This window comes from Alligator mississippiensis, chromosome 14 (genome assembly GCF_030867095.1).
Source record: "Alligator mississippiensis isolate rAllMis1 chromosome 14, rAllMis1, whole genome shotgun sequence".
Classification (NCBI taxonomy): Eukaryota; Metazoa; Chordata; order Crocodylia; family Alligatoridae; genus Alligator; species Alligator mississippiensis.
This window is the reverse complement of record NC_081837.1, coordinates 25387535-25408330: the sequence shown is the minus strand read 5'-3', so window position 1 is coordinate 25408330 and position 20796 is coordinate 25387535. Positions and strand designations below refer to the sequence as shown.

The following is a 20796-nucleotide window of genomic DNA, read 5'->3' as shown; positions in this document are numbered from 1 at the left end:
CAAGGAGAGGTTGAAAGAGCTAAGCATGTTCAGCTTGTGGAAAAGGCACAAGACGTGATAGCAATCTTCAAATACTTGAAGGGCTGCCATAAAGAAGAGGGAAAGCACCTGTTCTGCAGAGAGGAGGATGTGGATCAATGGCTGGAAGCTGCAGCAAAATAAGTTTAGATTACATATCTGGAAAAAAAACGTTTTCACTGTTAGAATAGTGAAGCAGCAGAACAGACTGCCTAGTGATGTTGTGGACATTTTCACTGCAGGTGTTCAACAAGAAGCTGCACAGCCACTGGTCAGGAATGATCTAGGTGTAGCTATGCCTATGTTGTATGTACCATGGGTATTTTCCATTCTTCTGGGCTTTCCTGGTTGGTTCCTCTCCTCCTTTTCTGTTATATGTGTCACGGTGTTTTTAAGCCTCTCCAGAAGCATTGAGTGTTGGCTACAGCCAAGGCTGGGGATTTCATAGATTTCATAGATGTTAGGGCTAGAAGGGACCTCAAAGATCATGAAGTCCAGCCCCCTGTCCCAGGGGCAGGAAGTCAGCTAGGGTCAAAGGATCCCAGCAAGATAAACATCCAAGTGCTTCTTGAATGATTCCAGAGTAGGTGCCTGCATGGGTGTGCAGTTTGTAGTGTGTCTGCAAGCAAGCATGCAGTAGTTTGCATGCCTGAGCGTCGTCTGTCCAGAGCGTGGGTGCATGTATGTGCTGTGTATATGTACACAGTATTTGTATGTGTGCAGCATATGTGAACTATATGTAAGTGCATGGGTGTGATGTGCATGCGCGTACTATTTGGATGTACTGCACATACATGAAATGTGTGTGCCCAGTCCTTATGTGCATGCGTGCAGTGCATGTGTGCACAATGTGGGCTTGTCTACATTACTTCTTGGCTGCAATAAGAGATGTGGCCATAAAGCCAGGCTCATGCACCCCATGGTACTATACCCCATTGGATGCAATGTAGCAACTTGAAAGCAGTGCTGGGCACACTGCAAAAAACTCTTAGACATGCTGCTTCTACTTCAGGGTGCAGAGTGAGCAGGCATACCATGCTTCACACAATGCAGTGGCAGGGCTGTCATGCCCTGAGTGTGCACTTAATTACATGTGTGCTCTTTCCTTGTAGTCAGCACAACTGCTGTGGTTAGGGGGTGCTGTGCCAAAAGAAGCATGGTGAGAATCCCAATAAGGAGCACTTTGCTCTCAGTGCAAGCCCAGTCCCTGATGTCCAGCAGCATGTTCAGCAAAGGGAGGGGGACCTAATTCTTCAAACACAAATCTTGACTGTTCACAGTGCCTCAGTGAGCTAAGAAAGAGCTGCCCCTAACTTCTAACCCCTTGGGGAGTTATCATCTATTCAAAACTTCAAAGAAGACCTCTCTTTATGGAGGGCAAGCCTAATTGCAAAACAGTTAATTATGCAAACATGGAAATCCAATACAGAAATTAAATTGGCTGCTTAGTATCTGGGCCTAAGTGATGTCGGCAAGCCAGCACAGATAACCTTTCAAGTAAATGAAATGGCAGAGAAATGTCAGGAAATCTAATCTTCTGGCCTGGGAGTGGGTGACGTGACTGTCTGTGATGGAAGGATGCTTGGCTCTTTCTTGCACTTGCCCTATAGGCAGATTACCATGTGGCAGGACAGCTTCAAATTTTTGTGTCTGCTACTCCATGCTCCAGGAACCCCCCTTAATGTACCAAAGATCACTGAGCACCAAATCCCCCTCCCCACCCCTTGGATTAATCTGTCTCTGGGTGGGGACTGTAGCAGTCATGGAATTCAGGCAACGCAGAAACCTTCATTTGCAACCTAAGAGGCAGGTCACTAGGGTGAACAGGGCAACAGCCCAGGTTGCTGACATGAGAGGAGGAGTGGGGAGGGGTATAAGAAAAGATGCCAGCAGCCGTGCAATCCCTGCTGCCCCTGTGGCCCAGGCACCCGGATGCACCCCTATGCTCCTGCTTTGAGGTCATCTGGAGACCCCGGCTTATGTTTGACTCCTCCACACCACCCCCCCAGCCCTGTGCTATGTGCTGTACATATGCAGGAATGACCAATCCACAGAAATGGGACTGTTGGAAATTTCTTACTGAAATGGTTTCTCACCAAAATGTACCAGTTTCTTAAAAGGGAAAATTTTCATGGGACTAAAAGTTTCAGACTCGTTAGGAAAAGGTTCTCAGCCCCAATCCAGAATTTCTGGTCAACACTAGAGAAGGAAAAAGCCCCATTCCAACAAAGCCTGGGGCACTTGTAGAATCATAGGAAAGCAGGGCTGGAAGAAACCTCAGGAGGTCATCTAGTCCAGCCCCCTGCTCGTGACAGTAGCAGTCAACAGACGGGGTCACATTTACCTGGAACATGGGAGATTGACAGAAAAAGGACTTAAACCTTGGATTTTAACACCCAGACAGCTGTCCTGACCCCCTGGCTATTCTGGTGGTAGGGGGCTGCCTCTCTTTCTGGCTGTTTTTTTGATGACAGGCTCTAAACAATCTTAGTTTCTTTGATGTAAAAGAAGAAAATTTTTGCAATTTCAAGAATCTTCATGGGATAGGAAAATCTACCCACCCAGATCTAGTATATACTAGCGTGCTCTTCCCATTCTAGACCTGGGGAGAAAAGGCCCTGAGTGACTTATCACTTGGAACCAGCAGCAGACTGGGAACTAAACTCAAGTTACCCCTTCAGTGCCTTATCCCTGAAGACAACTGTAACAGGGGGCTTTCTCAGGGCCGGTCTACCAACGGCCCACCCACCTGTTTCTGGGCCAACCGCCCACCTCCTCGCCTGCCATGACTTGATGATATATAATTATGGTGTTAATTAGGTGGGAGGCTGCCCATTCTTGTCCCGATGCCAGGGGGTGCTATCTACAACTCCGTTCCTCCCCTACACCATAGCTCAAGCCTCGCAGATGGCATCCACAGTTCTTAACATCACCAGCCCCACACTGGGCCCCAGGATCCTTCAATCCAGACCCTAACTGGATCCCTCCAATCAGGTGGCCTACTCCACCCTCATTCTGGGCTGCCTAGCTCCCTGAACTCTTCCCCGTCTCAGGTGTGGCCCCCCAAGGACCTTTGGCCACACAGACCTTGGCCTAACCTCCAAGGCCAGTTGGAACCCCAGGCCCTTGGCTCTGGGCAGCCCTCACGGTGGGCCCCTGGCCCTTTTGACCCTTCTGGTCCTAGCCCCAGCACTGACCAGTTGAGGGTGTTTTAAGTCAGGCTTCTGAGCCTCTAGCCCACTCTGCTCTGTTTATACAGGCGGCCAGAGATCTAAAATGGCCGCCGCAATCAAGCACCTGCTGGCTGCTTGTCTCAGCCCTTAAAGTGGCAGGCACCAACAGTGCCCTGCCATACCAACCTGCTATGCAATGTAATTTCCTGTCTTAAAAAGTGTTACACACATTCCCCCAGCTGTGCTAGGGAGTGTCTCTGCAGTGCAGTGGGTGTTCTGTGCATGCTACTCTCACAGGGGAGGTGGTAGCTGGGTGTTAAGTTCTCCAAGCTGCTCATTAAAGTCTACTGGTCCAATATGGTCTTTGTAGTCAGGGCTGGTTCAGGGTAGCCTCCCCAGCAGGGCATGTGGAGAGATGTCTAAGGTAGCAGCAAAGAGGAGCATGGACTTCGGTGTTCTCTGCAGAGATCACCAACTCTGGGCTGGGGGTAGAACTGTCCTGACAGGGAATGGATCCCCTTCATGTGCCCCCCGCTGTCCCAGTGGCTGGTGCAGCTGGGCAAGGGGCAGGCGGGGGTGGGGGGAGGGGAGTAAACACTGTTCTCCCAGGTCCCAGATGAGCCCTGTGCTGCACACCTGGCTGGATTGTTCCCGCACTCCCATGAGCATATCGCTCCTTGGAGCTGCATCATCCTTACTGATCATTTGATGATCCCTGACGATCTTTCTGGGCTGGGGTGCTGGGCATCAGGGCTACTGGGTTCTATACTAGGAGAGTCCATGGTCTGCTAGGATGCCTGGGTTCCATCTTGGCTCTAGGAAGGGATGTGCTCTAGGGGCTAAATAAGAGAACTGAGAATCAGGGCTCCTGGGGGCTACTCCCAGCTCTGCCACTGATCTTCTTGCATGTGATTTTGGGTAAGTCACATTGCTATCTGTGCCTCAGTTTCCCCCTCAAATAATGGGGCCAAATTCTCAAAGCCATGTAGAAGGTGAGGACCACTTTCACTGAAGAATGGGTGCCCTGCAGTTGGGGAGTGTGTGAAGCTGTGTGCATGGGCATATCTGCATGGCAAGTTGTAAGGTTGGGCTGTGCTTGTGTGTAGTTGTGGGGTGGGTGTGAAGCTGTGCGAGTGGGCATTGGGGAGGTATGCTATTGTAAGGTGGGTGGGCAGATGTACATTCTGTGGTGTGTTTGCATGTGTGAAGTGAATACAGAGTGTCTGAATGGAGCTGTGTGAATGGGGGTGGTGGGTATGCAGTTATGTGGTGAGCGAATGCATGGTGTGCATTGCTGTGCACAGACAATGCAGTGGGCTGAGTTGGCCAAAGAGCCTTGCCATGAGGAGGTCACTCACCATGGCCAGAGGCACAATGGCTCGGATGTCCCTCTGGATGACCGTCAGCTCTGTCACCACCTTCTCCAGGTCAGGCGGAGGATTCCGTCCCCGATAGTCAATGTGCCACATGATGCGTCGTGTCACTGACTGGCTGGTGAAGTTCTCCATCTCAAAGTCCAGCTGCATGATCTCGTCGGAGGAGTCTCCATCCCTGGGAGGAGACAGAAGGGAGATGCTCTCAATTGGGCACTGGCCATGAGGCATTGCTGGGGAAAGGAAGCCAGGATTGGCCTCATATACCACTGAAGTGAGGTGATGGATGGATGAATAGATAGATGAGTAAAGAGATAGATCTGACGGTCAGGCCTGAATGACATGAACTTCCCAGTGGGCTGAACAACCCTACTGAACCACATTGAAAGCACCTCTCTCTACTCAAAGCTGCATCTAAGACCTAGCTCTGAATCCCCACACACCTTGAACACATTTGAGGGTTCAGAATCTGTATCCAAATCTCAAGCATCTCACTCTGCTCCAGCCCATTCAAAAGTGACAGGGAACCATGCTGCAGAGGCAGCTCTGAACTGGAGCTTGCTTGGATGGGAGAACGGGGTCTAAATTTATATTACTGGAAATAAAAGAATGGCAGCTGCAGAACACAAGGCAGCAAATTGGGGTAGGGACTGAATTCATTGCTGAGTTGCCATAAGAGAGCACAATGGGGTGCTCTGGGGTTGATCCAGAGTGATCAAGCTTCGGCTATCAGGGAATCATCCCCAATGACTGGCACCCGTTCCACCCATGTGGAAACCTCCAACAGAGGAGGCAGGGAAGGGAAATTCCATGCTGGAGAATTTTCTCCTATCTAATGGCCATATGTTTGTGCCCAATGGACCTTTCCAGACCAGAGCCAGTGGACCTTTCCAGTCAGACTGCATGGAGTCAGGGTTTAGAGCCCCTTGCCTTTCTGGGAACAGCATCAGAACATCAATGTTTTAAATAGTGTCTCTGCCCCCGCCCCCGCTTTAATTCCTTGTAGTGGCTGCTCAGTTCTCCCTGGGATGGGGCTGTTGACCACTCTAAGCTCACAAGATGCAGTGATGGCCCAGCTAAGGCTGAGTGGGCTTGTTCCAGGAACATTACACAATCTGGCTGATTGTTCCCTCCATGGCGAGACCACCAGTCTATTCTTCTTGGAAGCACTGTCAATACCCGCACAGACAAGCTGCAGTAAAGTGGCTGCCTCTGGAGCTCAGACAGTCAGGTTTCAATCTGAAGCATCTTTCAATATCACGGTGCTAGGTTTGGTTTGCACTGTACATGAGCTCAGCCTAGATAATCCTTTGGGGAAAAATCCTTGTGGACTTTAGTGCTCTTTGGATTGGGCCTATTCCCCAATAACCAAAGGAGTGAGGATACCTTTGCAAGGAGGGAGGATACCTTTGGGATTCCCATTTGCCGTTTGATTCCCCAGCTCCCCGATCATTCCCCCCAGCTCCCAATCATTCCCCCCAGCCCCAGAGGCTTCTCCCGGGACTGCTGGCTCAAGCTGCGGCTTGTCCAGCTGCTCCCCAGGTTGCCCCCCCTGCTGGAGCAAGTCAGGCAGTGCTGGCAGCCCAGAGAGAAGCCGTGGGGGCTGGGGGGAATGATAGGGGAGCTGGAGGAAAGATTGGGAACTGGGGGATTGAACTGGGGCTGGGGGAACAAACAGAGGCTTCCTCCCAGCTCCTGCTTTGATCCCCCAGCTCCCTGATCATTCCCCCCAGCCTCTGCAGCTCCTCCTGGGGCTGCCAGCACTGCCTACCTCGCCCCAGCAGGGGGGCAGGCAGAGCAGAGACTTGAGCCAGCAGCCCTGGGATGAGCCATGGGAACTGGGGAGAATGATTGGGGAGCTGGGGGAATGATTGGGGTCTGAAAGAACGAACAGGGGCTTCCCCCCAGCTCCTGGTTCAATTCCCCAGCTCCCCGATCATTCCCCCCAGCCCCTGCGGCTTCTCCCAGAGCTGCCAGCACTGCCTGCCTTCCACATGAAATACTCCCTTGCTCAATGCCCGCCCCCTGCCTTGATTTGCTCTGACCTGCCAAAGACAGGACCTGCACTGCCAGGTGCAGCAGCTGATGAAATCTGAGGCCAGAGCAGCACACAGAAAGTTTCTCCCTCCAGGTTCTTTCTCCTCCTGACTGCCCTGGGCACCGCACCGTCCCCTCTGCAGATGTGCCAGTTCTGACTGCTCTGCAAATGACTGCAGTGGCTCAGATGGAAGATCAACTCAACATGGAAGCTCTACTGGAGCCAAATGATGCATCAAGCTGGTGTGGCTAAGGCAGGCTAGGTTCTCTAGCCAGCAATGTGGTTGGCATTCTGTCTAGCTGCCTTTCACACCCCAGACCTACTTACAGCTGTGCCAGTTGGGAGTGGCTCAAACTCAGGAGATGGAGCAAGATCCTGAACAGCTCTGCTGCCATGTTCCAGCATGAATGGGAAGTAACGCATAGTCCCTCTATTTCAGGTGTCTCCAGCATGGACTGTATTTAGGAGCTGTTTGCTTTGACTATCACTGTCAGCATTGACTGAAATGGGATTATTTAATCTGGAGAAGAGAAGACTCAGGGGCATTTGCTAACAGTTTTCACATACCTGAAGGGTGGTTATAATAGGATGGAGATGCACTATGTTCTGTAGCCACAGGGAACAGGACTAGGAGCAATGGTCTCAAATTGCACTAGGGGAAATTGAGGTGGGAGACTAGGAGGAACTTTCTGACTATGAGGGTGGTCAAACATTGGAACAGGCTACCTACAGACACTGTGGGATCTCCATGCTTGGAACCTTTCAAAAGCAGGTTAGACAGACACTTGGCTGGGATGATTTAGTCAGGGATGATCCTGACTTGAGCAGGGGCCTGAACTAGATGGTCTCCTGAGGTCCCTTCTAGTCCTATTTTTCTATGATTCTACAATTGCTTCCCACACCAGAGCATTGAGGGAGTTGAGCATGGTACTGGACTCATGTAGCAGAGAGCCAGGAGGATGGTGTTAGCCACGGTGCTAGCTAGATCAAAAGTCCCTGCCACCTTTCAGATGGAACAGCCTCCTTATCAATCACTGCCACCCACAGACCAGTCCTGACATGCCCAGCCTCATGTGTAGTACAGAATATGGAGCTCAGTCACTCATGGCAGGGTCAGGCTCTGAAGCTGTGAGGAGTCTGTCCTCCCTTGGCAGTAATGGGGCTCTCAGACTGATGGGAGGCGCAGGTGGCATCCCACACTAAAATGCTGGATTTGTGCTTTAGTACAGGGAAATGGACTAGAAGCAGAAGTGAAAACAACTCTTCATGACACAGCCTGAGAGAAAAGCCAGCCTCAGAGGATTTAAATGGGCAGCTGGTCACTATCGTCCAGTATTAATCATTTAAGGCCTAGCTTAGAACGGGAGTCAGGAAGATGTGTAGATCTATACATGTACATTCACATATAGTTAAAGATCATATGTGTGAGTCGAACATGGCAGTGTCCCGTTAGGAGAGGAATAATTAATAGCTTAAGTCGAGGCAGGCTGCAGCTTGCGAGCCATTGATTTCTCATTGTGTAACATTTATTGAGAATGCCCCATTGATCCAGGGATGTTTTACATGGCCGGTTTCACTCTTATAAATAAATAATGAAGAAAAGCAGGAAAAATGTCAGAGTCAAGTGTCTGCTCTCAGCATTCACTCATGCCTGCCATATTGCAGGCCATAGTTTTCTATCAGCTAGTCCCACCATGCTCTCACCCTGCTGGGAGGCGGGGGCGGGGAGGCAGGGGTGTCTTTGTGGTGTGTAGTAGGAAGAGGTCAGCAAAAATAGTCCTTTGTTTCCTGAGTTTGCATTCAGGCAGGAGAGGCTGGGAGAGGAGTACCATGAAGCCTCCCTTAAAGCCAGCCAGTCCTGTTGAGAGAGGCTGAGGCTGAGATGGAAGCAAGCTCCACATAGCCAGTCTGCCTGCTAGCACATCAATGTCCAAGCACCTCCTGGAGAAAGCTAGGAGTGCAGTTACTCTGAATGCCCTACAGCCAGTAGTCCTGTCCCTACCTCCTCTGCTGGGGTCTGTACAAATAAGTATCCAGGAATTTCCCACAGCCAGTGTGTCTGCTTCATTCCTTACAGAGGTTCCTGCTAGGAAAAGCCATGGGGTGGAATAGCCAGGAGCTTCCCCCAGAACCCATGTACCTACCCCATTTCCTAGAACACCTCCTATTGGGAGAGACTATCCCTGCTCTTCACACAAATGTGCCCTGGCTTCAATATACAGCTTGAAATGCCAAGAAAAATTAAATCCTTTGGTATTGCACTCCCTGAGGGGAGAACAGTCTTAAGTCATTCATACTTTCCATTACATTAATATTTGATCAAGTTGTTTTCCTAAAAGGTGATTGTAATCACTTTAAATTCATCTTCCGTCTCTAACCTTTCAAGGCTGATTTTAATCTGCATCAGAGAGAGAGGGAGAGAGAGTAAAAAAGCCAGTCAGCTTCTCTTTTTCCCTTGGCCAACCCTTCATCTCGTTAAGAGAAAATATTATCACCATAAAACCTTCCCGGCTCCCAGACAAACAGCCACTCTCCCTGTGGCACCCAGAAATTGCACCTTCATTTCATTTAAGTATCTGCTGCCTTCTTAGCTGCGTCGGCTCCAGATGCTAACATGTAACTCTATCAACTCTCAGAAGTGCAGGTCTGTATCTTGAAATCCGAGGCACCAGTATGAAACAGCACTGCAAATAGGCCAATCGGTATTTGGATCCACAAATGCTTTCCCTTCAGCCCAAGCTGACAGCTACAACCCCCCAGAATCTTAAGACACCCAAATACAGACACATTTGACTGCTCAGATAAAGAAAGAGTGAGAAAAGTTGTCAGGATGAAGGTGGATTTAAAAGTTTTGAGCCAGAGAATGTGGGTTTGGTGGACGACCCAAGGGGAATTATGCAGTGCCTGAATCACAGCATCATAGACAGGTAGGGCTTGAAGGGACCGCAGGATTTCATCTAGTCCAATCCCCTGCTCAAGGCAGGATCATCCCAGCCTAACCATCCTAGGCAAGTGTTGGTCTAATCTATTCTTAAACACTCTGGGAACAGCCTTCTCATACAACTATCAGGCATAATGGCCAAAACATTAAAAACACCCCCTAACTTGGCACAGCCAAAGCACTGTCCTGTCCTGACACTGCAATGACAGAACATAGTTAGTGAATTCAAATACACTCAAACGATCCAAGGAAGAGGACCATGCCCCCTACGACAGAGGCAAGCTAACCCCTACACTGTCTGTTCCTTTCTGATCTTTGGGAGCTTTCCATGTGGAATTCATACCAGAGCAACTCAGGAGACCGGATTAGTATCCTGAAGGAAATACTACCATTTTGGAATTGGTTTGGGTGTAAAACTGCAACACAAAATCCACACACAGACATTTGTTCCAGCACAGAAATTATGAAAAATACCTGCTGTTTGCCTATGTTTGGTTTCAATACCCATTGAATGAGCCCCTTGCATGAAGGCAAAACTGTTTCCTTTAGACTCTGTCAAAACAGCATAGCATATTACATTAAATAAAATAGAAACAATACTCGGGATAACAGATGTGAGGGTAACATTGCACTTCATCGTTTTACACAAAAGTCAAAACTAAATGAAGCAATAGTGCCTAAGCAAAACACTTTCCCCTCATGAAAGCAAAATGTTCCCACATTATTCAAGAGAAATGAGAGAGTCAGGAAAGATGCCATTTGACATTTTCCTATTGAAAATTTCCTTGGTACCAACAGGATCTCATGAAATGTTTCAGTGCCCATGAAGCTGCACTTGCCTGTGGAAAACTATTCCCACCAATTTTTTGATCAGTTTTAGTTCAAGCTCAACTCATTTGGGATGTTGATTCAGCTCCTGCTGAAAGCAGTAGGGAATCCTTGTTTGGGCCCTGGCTGCTTGGAGTGGCTACCCTCAGTCACAAGCATCCCCCTGCGGCTTCTTGGGAGACCTTGGTTTCTGAAGAACTTGAGGGTGTTCACTGGGGCATCTTTCTGGGGTTGGAGCATGGAAGTGGAGGCAGATGAGTGGGGGGTTGCACTCAGGCACATTCCAGGCAGGACATGCTGTTGCTGTGGTATAGACACGCTCCAGTCCCTCAAGATAAATTGTCCTTTGTTAGGCACAATGAGTCATGCCCTGTCCTCTGTTCTTACTCAGGATTCCCTGTGACAGGTTCTTCATGCTCTTTCATAGATTAAAAGATTGTTAAGGGCTGGAAGGGATCTTGCAAGATCATCGGGTCCAGCCCCCCTGCACTAGGCAAGAAAGACAACTGAGGTCAGGTGACCCCAGCAGGTGACCATCCAGTCTCCCGTTGACGATTTCCAGGGTAGGTGACTGCGCCACCTCTGGCGGGAGTTTATTCCACAGTCTGGACACCCTGACTGTGAAGAAGTTTTTCCTGGTGTTGAGCTTGAAACGGTCTCCCAGGAGTTTGTATCCATGACTCCTGGTTTTTCCCAAGGGTGCCCTGGTGAACAGTAGTTTGCTGAGCCCCTGATGTCTTCCCATGACGTAGCAGTAAGCTGCTACCAAGTTCCCTCTCAGCCTTCTCTTTTTTAGGCTGAAGAGTCCCAGGTCCCTCAGCCTTTCTTCATATGACCTGCCATGCAAGTCTCTGATCATATGGGTGGCTCTCCTCTGGACTCTCTCAAGTGTTTCCACGTCCTTGTTCAAATGCAGTACTCCAGCTGTGGTCTCACCAATGCTGAGTACAGGCAGCCCTCAAACGTACAACAGAACTGGTTCCTGAAAACTGTGTTGGAAGTCAAAACATTGTAACTCAGAACCAATTTTCCCATAGGAACAATGTTATAAATGGGGGATTGGTTCCTTTACAACAGGATACAGCTGCATCCAGCTGGTAAGTCTGTTGTGGTATAAGGGGAGGGGGCAGATTAATGCACCAGCAGCAATGGAGGGATTGGGGCTGGGGCTGGGGCTGGACTGCACTGCGCTCTGAGCAGGCATGGCAGTACTGGAACTGGGGGCTATGCCCTGCCACCGCTTGCCCAGCTTGGGTGGGGTGGGCATAGGACAGGGCTGCTGTGCTGCCTCCAGATGAACAGCGAGCAGCGGTGGGAGTGGCACCCTTCCCCATGCCCCTCAGATGAACCACAGCTCTGTCCCACTCCTGTCCCAGCTGGGTGAGCAACGGCAAGGCATAGGCCCCACTCCCGGCACCGCCGTGCATACCTGCAGCACAGCATGGGCAGTCCCAGCCCTGTCTGGCCCACACAGATCTGGGGGCACACCTCCCCCTGCCCCAGGACCAGCAGCGCGCAGCGGTGGGAGCCACCCCCTCGGACAAACTGCATCTTCATCCCATGCTCCCCTACCCCGGCTGGGCAGCCCTTGCCCCAGCCCCTGTTCCCAATCTCTCCTTTGCTGCTGGGGCATTGGTCTGCCCCCTCCCCTTCCACCACAACAGACTTACTAGCTGCACACAGATGTATCAAGCATTGTAAAGTTGAAAACGGCATCTCAACCTCGAAACAGGCTGTCCATTTATAAAGGTCATAAGTGCCGTTTGCTGGAACTCGGAAAGTCATAAGTCGAGGGCAGCCTGTAAAGCAGAAGAATAACTTCCTTGGTTTTGCTTGAGATGTATTGATTGATGCACACCAGAGTATTCTTTGCCCTGCTGGCTATAGTGTCATACTGACAGCTCATATTCATATTGCTCATATCCAAGCTTCCATTGTTTGTATGCCTCTTTCTTCCTTTTTAAGAGGACCATGATTTCCCTGTTTCGCCAAGAGGGCTTCCCAGCCCTTTTGCTACCTTTCCTCCGCATAGGAATGGACTTCCTTTGTGCTTCAAGGATTATGTCCTTAACGAACAACCATTCTTCATGAACTCCTTTTGCCTTCAGTCCCTGGTCCCGCAGCACTTCCCCTACTATTGTCCTGAGCTTGTTGAAATTTGCATTTCTGAAGTCCAAAACTTCAACCCTGATATCTAATTTGCTTGCCTTGCGATGGACAGTGAACGTGATGGTTCCATGGTCACCCAGGTTGCCCTCTACGTTCAAGTCGGTCAACAGATTGTCTTCTTTGGCCAAGACTAAGTCTAGGAAAGTGTTACCTTTAGTTGGCCTGTGCATCTCTTGAGTCAGGAAGAGCTCTTCGATGTAGATCAGGAAGGAATGCAACTGATCCAACTTGGTCGAGTGTTCCTCCCAAGAGATATCTGGATAGTTGAAGTTGCCTGTGACGACCATGTCCCGTGCACTCATGGACTCTGTCAGTTCTTGAGAGAAATCCCAAATTGAGCTCCTCCCCCAGGTTTGGTGGTCTGCAGTAAACACCTACAGTTAGGTCTTTCTTGCCATCCCCGCCACCTCTGTAGTTTGACCCAGAGGGTTTCAAACTGTTCTTCTTTGGAGCTGATGTTGGCCTCCAAGGAGGTGTACTCCTCCTTCACATAGAGAGCTACACCTCTACCTTTCTTCCCTACTCGGTCCCTTCTATGCAGGGCGTAACCCTCTATGACTATGTTCCAATCATGTGAGGAGTCCTACCAGGTCTCTGTAACCCCTATTAGATCATAATGCCCACTGGAGAGTAGGAGGGCTAGCTCCTCCTGCTTGTTCCCCATGATCCTGGCATTAGTGTACAGGCACCTGAGTCCTCCAGTTGAGACCCTCGACTTCCTGTCATGCTGAAGGAGAACTATTCTCTCAGCTCTCTCAGGAGTGGCTCTCCTAGTGTCCCTATCTACGGAGCTTTCTTGTATGTCGGTCCCTGGGCATGCTCCAGTTAGTGTTTTCCTGTCCCCCAGCAATTTTTGTAGCCTTTAGCTATTATTTCTTCCCACCAATCCCTTTGTTTGCATTAGTTCCACAAAAAACCATGAAGAATGAGGACACCTCACTCTCAATTGTTCTTCAAACCCAATCCCTCACTCATTAGATGATCTGTGGGCAGCAGAATAGTAAGTGCTACAACTAGGCTCTTTTCAATAAACCATTGTTATATATATGCAAACTCATTGCTGAAGTGTGGGAGCCAAATTAGGCACTTAATTGCCTTCCCCTAGCATGAGTAGGCTTAAAGCAAGGGTGGGCAAAGTACGGGCCGCAGGCTGGATTTGGCCCACAAGGCACTTTCATCCAGCCCATGGCGCCCCCCAATGACTTGCACCCCACACAGCCCTTCCACCTACAAGGGTGGGAGTAAGACACCCACATGTGCAACCCCCACCAACATACCTTATTGGGCCTTGTTCCCACCCTCTTAGGTGGAAGGACTCTGCCCAGCCAGCAGCTTCAGGGTGGGGCTCCTGCTGCAGCCGGAACCTGCTCATTCAGGGCAGCAGGTACTGGAAGTGGCCGGGCTAGTGGTGGGGGGAAGGGGGCTGGAGATGCAGCTGGGCAGTAGTGGGAGTGTAGCATGGAGCCTGTGCCCAGAGGGGCAGCGGGTGTGCAGAGCTCAGGTGGGCAGAGTGTGGGTTTGAGGATGGGGGGTGTAGAGGTCTCCCACCCATTCCCCCCATGGTGTGCAGCCCCTGCTGCTGGCAGCAGCAGCAGGCAGGGAGGTCAGGGCACTCGTGCCCAGCACAGGCACCTGGTGGGGTGCAGCTCCAGCCAGCACTGCATGGTCAGAGGAAGCAAAGCCTGCCCTATCACTGGGGCTCTGTGCCATGCACCTGCAGCTCCAGCACTTGCAGTGGGGGAAGCCCCATGCTGGAGACTGCTGCCTCCCTGCTCCTTGCTGCGCAGGTCCCCACCCTCCACCTGGAGTGGAAGGAGCCCTGTCCTTTTTCCCCATGAAGTCCAGGACGGGGCTTCCCTGCTGTGAGTGCAGAGCTGCAGGCATGGAGACCCAACGATAGAAGCAGTTGGGCAGGCTCCACAGGGGTGCAACTCCTCGCCTCCAGCACAATGCTGGCTGCCTCTATCATATGGGCTTTGCACCACACACCTGCAGCTCTGCACTTGCAGGGGAAGCCCCATGCTGGACGCTGTGGGGAAACAGGGGGTGGGGCTCCCTCTACTCCCAGCAGAGTACACAGACCTGTGCAGCAGGGAGTGGGGGAGCAGCAGGCTCCAGGGTGGGGCTTCCCCCACTGTGAGCGTTGGAGGTGCAGGCATGTGGCACGGAGCCCTGGTGCTAGACCAGGCTCCGCTCCCTCCTCCCAAGCAGTGCTGGCCAGAGCCATGCATCACCAGGCACCTACACCGGGCATGAGCACCCTGACATCCCCACCTGCTGCTGCTGCCAGCAGTGGAGGCTGAGCACCATGGAGGGGAGTGTGTGGGGTGTACCTACACCCCCCACTTTCCCTCACACCCCACAAACCCACACCCTTCCCCCATAACCCCCATCGACATATAAATCCACTCCAACATACCCTATGCCCCCTACACAGCCACACCTCTCATAACCCCCACATGCTCCCACACCCTACCACACACACACACATACACACAATATATATGTGAGTGACTCTTTATTTTTGAGTTAATATGCAATCCCTTCTATATACAGTAAACAATCAGAAGTCATGACAAATATTTTTGTATTGAAATTAAAATATATTATAGTAGGTGTTTGACTTCTAGTGTATGATTTGATTTTTTTTCCTGGTTCTAAGGTCGCAACCCCCACCTCCCAAAAGGAGTATTTGGCAGGGTGGGGGGAGCAGCAAAGGGAGGACTTCCAGTGGCAAAGGTCAGAGGTTAGGGGGCAGGATTTCTGGTCCCAATGTGGCAACCAGGGGATGAGGCAATTGCCAAGGGGCGGGGCTACCTACATGACCCCTGACAGCTCACCAAAACCTATTAAGCAGCCCTCTGCCCAAAATAATTGCCTGCTCCTGGCTTACAGGATGTCCATGTCCCTGCCCTTGCATCTCCAGGCTATGGATTAGATTACATTTTGGTGGATGGAGCTGTTTGTGAATACCATGTTTGAAAGACCACCTGGAATATACTTTTTTGCCAAGTACTTCATACAACTTGCTTAGAAAACATGGCATTGTTATCAATCCCCACATCTCTGGATTCTCAGTAGGGTCTCTAAACAAGGACTGTTAGTTTCCAAAACACAATTTACTAAAGAAATAGTTCTCTGGTCTGGCAGCAGTAGCAAGTTGTTGTTCTCTATGCTGACCAGCTGCTGAAAGGGGCTGTGTGATACAATCTAGCAGTGTGTTTCGAAATTGTAATACTTTAGCTAAATAATTGATTTGGGAAATAACTGTGTAACTGATTCCACTGGCTCTCATCAGTGAAATCAATGGGTGTGACTCCAGATAGACTGCTGTGTAACTGAATACAGAATAGGAGCAGTCACACTGGATAGGAGTAGGGGGTCGCTCTTGCCCACTATCCTGTCTCCAAGAAGTGATTGTTTATGATGACTTATGGTACCATCTACTGAAAAAGTTAAATGCACAGGCAAGAGCAGCTGGACATTCAACTGGGTCTAGAATACTAGTGAGTCTATCTGATCAGCTAATATTTCAAGGTCATTGAGTCTCCTGTTCTTCTACCTTTCCCTAGGCATTTCTGCTCCATTTCCATCCACATTCTGTTTTATCCAGAGATTTATAGATTTTAAGCCAGCAGGGAGCATGAGCTCATCTACTCTGATGTCTTGTATAACATAGGCTAGATAATTCAGTCCTCTACCCCTGTTCCACCCTCAGTAATCTGATTTGATCAAAGTATCCTTTTTAGAGGTGCTTGCCTCTAGAAGAAGATGGATTCAGGAAGATAATCCATTCCTCCCACTCCCCTCCAGGGTTTATTTCGATGGTCCATCCTCCTCGTGCTTATCAGTTGACTGCCAAAGCCCATGTAGGTACTAGATTTGGGCCAACTTTCCCCTTTAACTAGATATGAAGCTCTTAGGGGCAGACATTATCTCCTCCTGTGTTTGTGCAGCACCCTGCACAGACCCTGACTCCTGACTGGGGTCTCCTACAGCTACTACTTAATTAATTAATTACTGGCAACAGTGGATAATGCTTTACATGAATGGGAAAAAAGCGTACTAATTGTCACTAGGTTAGTTTAGATCAGTAATGACCTAGATGCCAGGATCTTTTCTAAATCAACATCCATAAAGAGGTAAGTTAATGTGTCACCTTATAATAAGGTATCATACACAGAATAAACAAAAAACAACCTTTCCCCCACTGTGAAATCCTCTCTCTCTTTCTGACTCATTACAGAAATTTCAGCGTGCCTAAGGGGCCCAACATTTTGTGTGACAAAGAGTCAGAAACCTTCCTAAACAGGAGGCATCTGCTTTAAACAACAACAACAAAAAAATCCTTGGTAGCAATAAGAACAAAGAAAGGCTTCCGCACAGCTTGTGTTCCAGCTTGGTTGCCTTTGTCTACCAGGGACCAGATCCTGTGAGACATCTAGTGGTGGAGCAATGCACTGCAAAGATGCATTTCCAGACATTACAGATTCCCCTTCTAGGATGCCCTTCAGCAAAGAATTAAAAAAGACAAGCTAAAGCCCACTCCTGGGCTTGGTATCTCTCCAAGGCTGGGCACAAGAGGAGTCTAGTGAGCTTACCTCCATTTCCAGCTTAGCATTCAGTTCACCTTCAAGACTCAGAAATCTCTCCTGAGCATCTGGGCCCTTACTTCCTTGAGGAATTCATGTGCTGTTCTTTCAATTAAAAATCCCCAACAACAAAAGCTTATCAGGCAGTTCCAGGGAACGAGCTTCAGGCAAGGAAACTGAAAAAAGCCAGCCCTTGACATGTGGATTCCACCAGCGCTAGAAGGAAGAGAAAGGGAGCGCCGCCTAATTGTGTCCTTGCTTTTATGCTGCCAGTTGTACAGTTTGGCTTCAAATATGCCTTTCTTCTTCCCTTAGGTCCAGCTCTTATGATAGTGTGTGGTTCCTCTTTGAACTCATCCAACTGGCAAGTCTCTTCCCACCTCCATCCCCTACATGCAACCAAATTCTTGACCAAGAATGAGAAGGTATATATGAGAGGACAAAAATGGTGATGTCCCCTAATGGATGGTGTAACAAGAACCTCAACCCTGTTAAATGCAATCAGAGGGGGAGTAGGACTTTTGTAACCCATCAAGGGTGGACTGCTACAACAGCTAGCCCCAACAAGAGCCCTAGCCTTGAGGCCTAGGCCTGCTAAGAACTGTTGAAAGACTGCAGGGAAAACAATTTGTTAGACTGAGTAGGAACCATTGGGCACATCTCCAAGGGCAGCAGTCAGCTGACCAGAAAGGGTGGGCTTGGCTGCATATGAGCCCACTCTCAGAGCTGAGGCTGGCAATCCAAGTCTCAGCTAAGAGCTGAGAGGCAGGGCTGGCTGTCACAGGAAAAGGAGGAACTTTGGGGTGAGGGAATTGAGGCCATTCCTTACGAATGGCCCTGAAAGGATTGAGTTTGAGTTAGAACTACATGGTTAACATTTTGTGTGTTGGTTTTATTTTTTTTTATTTAAGATTGTGACCAGTGGAGTAGTTGGGGCTCTAGTGGAGGCCTGAAGGCCACAAAACAGGGTGCCAAGGGTGTTCTGTGCTTGTGAGACCTGCTTTGGTCAGAGACGCTGGGGGATGGGGTCCAGAACCCAGAGTCTGAGGGCTAGGGGGGCTCAGCCAGACAAAAAGGGGCAGAGGCTGGGAAGGGGCCACTGTCTATTTGGGATTGAGAAATCACTTACAAGGGAAAAATGAGAGTCATCTGCAAGGCATGGGTGTGGTGATAGGAGTGGCTGGAGGTCATGAGTCTAACCCCTAAGGTAACTAAGACCCTCTTAAAGAGGGTGTACACCTGTGGGGTGGGGGCAAAGATGTAAAAGGCACCAAGATATAAAAGGCACTTCCAGTTGCTAGGTGTATGCTGGCACCTATAGGCAGCCTCCCCTTCATATATGCAACATCAAGCCATGACAGGTAGGAGAGTGGAGGCCAGGGAACACAGGCAGGGAGGAGGCCAGGGAACACTGGGTGGGAGGCCAGGGAACACTTTCATCTCAAGTGGTAGAGGCCGGGGATCTTGGCACATGACAGGCTGCTATCTTTGCCTGTGGGTCTCTCTGGCTGCGAGCGTCCTTCAGTTTGAAGCTTGTCCCTGATGGTACCGCACTGAAACTTATGCCATTCTTTCAGTGGAAGTCTAGATTCTCACCTGACCCTGAGGCTCCAGTAACTGAGGTGGAAGGGAAGGCCACAACCACCATGCAACTCCCAATGGCATCATGAGTTTTCCTAGCCTGTGCTGCATTTGAGGATGTTCAGAGGCAAAGGGTGGCAAGAGAAGGAGAGAGGAGGAAGTCTACATGGATCTTTTAACTCTCATAAACAAGGCAGTGACAGCTCCATGCTGTGTCCATTTGGCTTGGAAGGTTATTTCCTGGGTCTCCACTAGGGCATGTGTCATACTTCCTGCTGTAGCAGCTGGTATTGGCCATAGCGGGAGACAGGACACTGGGCTGGAGCCCCAGCCACCTCCCCAGCTAATGACAGAGTTGTCCAGTGAGCCCTGCACTGAAGGCTGGGAACCTGGGCTCTTGTCCCAGATGTGACCTGGGATATCTCTCTGGTAATGCCTGTGTGTCTCTGTTCCCCTTTGTTATAGTGCCAGTCTTGTCTGTGAGCTCTTGGGGCAGAGATGGCTTCTCCCAACTAAGCACCAGGGAGATACATCCAAAGCAGTGTTGTAACACACACAGTAGAGGGGTTGCTGAGTTTGCAGCTGATGCCAAGGACCCATGTGCAGGGTGCTGAAGACCCACAGCCATGCCCTGCCACTGGGCACCAATGTCCCTAAAGAGCATCATGATGCCCACTGGTGGTAGCAGCTGGCAGCGACAAGGGCCTGGCCCTTGCACTGTCTATCTCAGGGCGGGCAATTATTTTGGGTGGACGGCCGCTTACTGAGTTTTGGCAAGCCATCAAGGGCCACATGACAGGCAGCCAGGGGCAGACAAATATTAATTTTCAAAAATTTTTAGGGGCCCCATGGGCTGGATAGAATGGCCTGGCAGGCTGCATCTGGCCCGCGGGCCACATTTTGCCCACCCCTGGTCTATCTCTTACCTGGGCAGAGCACCTTCTATCTTGGCCACATCGACAGTGGCAGTGGAGTGCTTGCCACCTGTCAGCAACTCCGAGTTCACCAGCCACTGAAGGTTCCTGGATTTTGTGTTGAGGAGGTTAACGCCCTTCTTGGCCTTCACCCTGCCAGGAAAACAGGAAAGCAACACTCAAGTCAGGAAAACCATGTGTGCCCTTGGCCACCCCCAGACTCACCCACAGCCTTGGACTGGAGCTAAGGAAGCTTGATATCCTGGTGGGAAAAGGAGGGGCAGGGGGCGAAGAGCCCTGTTGCCCCCAAATCCCCTTCCTCTAGTTGCTGCATGCTGCTGCCTCATGCCATTATTTTGCCATGAGTGCTAGGAGGCTGGCAGTGCCAGGGTCAAGGTCTCAGGAGACCTGGGTTCCATTCTGAGCTGTTGGGGAATCTTGGGCAAGTTCCTTTGCCCTTTCTGTGCCTCCATTTTCCCCCAGCCCCTATTGTTATAAAATGGGGATAACAATCCCAGCCTCCCTTAAGATCTATGGACCAAAAGAACTTGTTATTTTGGGGGCTCCTGGAAGCAGTGCAAATCAAAACCAGGTTGGTAGTAACTGAATGCAACTCAGACTGGCTCATTTAGCTCTGTGGTGGCTAAACCACAGATTTTAAGGCTAGAGGGCCCATGACAGTCATCTAAGCTGGTTTCTGGCACAAACCTGGCCTGGAACCTGGTCTCACTTCTCTCTCAAAGCCTCCAGGCTTGAGGTCAAGCTAGCAAATGACTGCAGTGTGTGTGTCTCTGTGAGAAACTGGCCCATGGAGAAGATAAAAGCCATACTACTGCTGCTAGCCAGAAAAGGCTCCTTTAGCTCAAGTCATGAGTTCTAGTTTCAAAGCTCCAGGGTTCTAGCCCTAGATCCTCACACACAACTGACTTGTACAACAACTGCATTGGCAGCAGTCAGCTTTGTCACACCCCAGTAGTGAACCTGAGGATGGGGTTAATCTGGCTCTTAGCACTGCTGGTCCTTCACTGTCCCTCTCAGCAGAAATGACAAGCAGGGCAGTATGGCAAGCCCTGAATCTACGTAGTGGGCAATGCTGGTTTCCACTGATCCAGTATGCTGTGGCTGTGCAGGCTCAGCCCTCTGCTGCTCTTATCTATCTCAGTGCCAAA

The 20796-nt window shown here is 50.1% G+C and overlaps 1 protein-coding gene across 2 annotated transcripts in view; it reads right to left on the bottom strand.

The window, feature by feature from the left end:
- Positions 1–20796, bottom strand: part of TMEM132E (transmembrane protein 132E) — a 222899-nt gene that overhangs the window by 30048 nt on the left and 172055 nt on the right. For both annotated transcript variants that reach the window (XM_014595953.3, XM_019492977.2), the window contains exons 3-4: positions 19640–19780; positions 4550–4742 (exon numbers count right to left, since the gene is read on the bottom strand). In XM_014595953.3, the coding sequence (XP_014451439.2) occupies positions 4550–4742; positions 19640–19780 (334 nt within the window). The remainder of the gene's footprint in view (positions 1–4549; positions 4743–19639; positions 19781–20796) is intronic.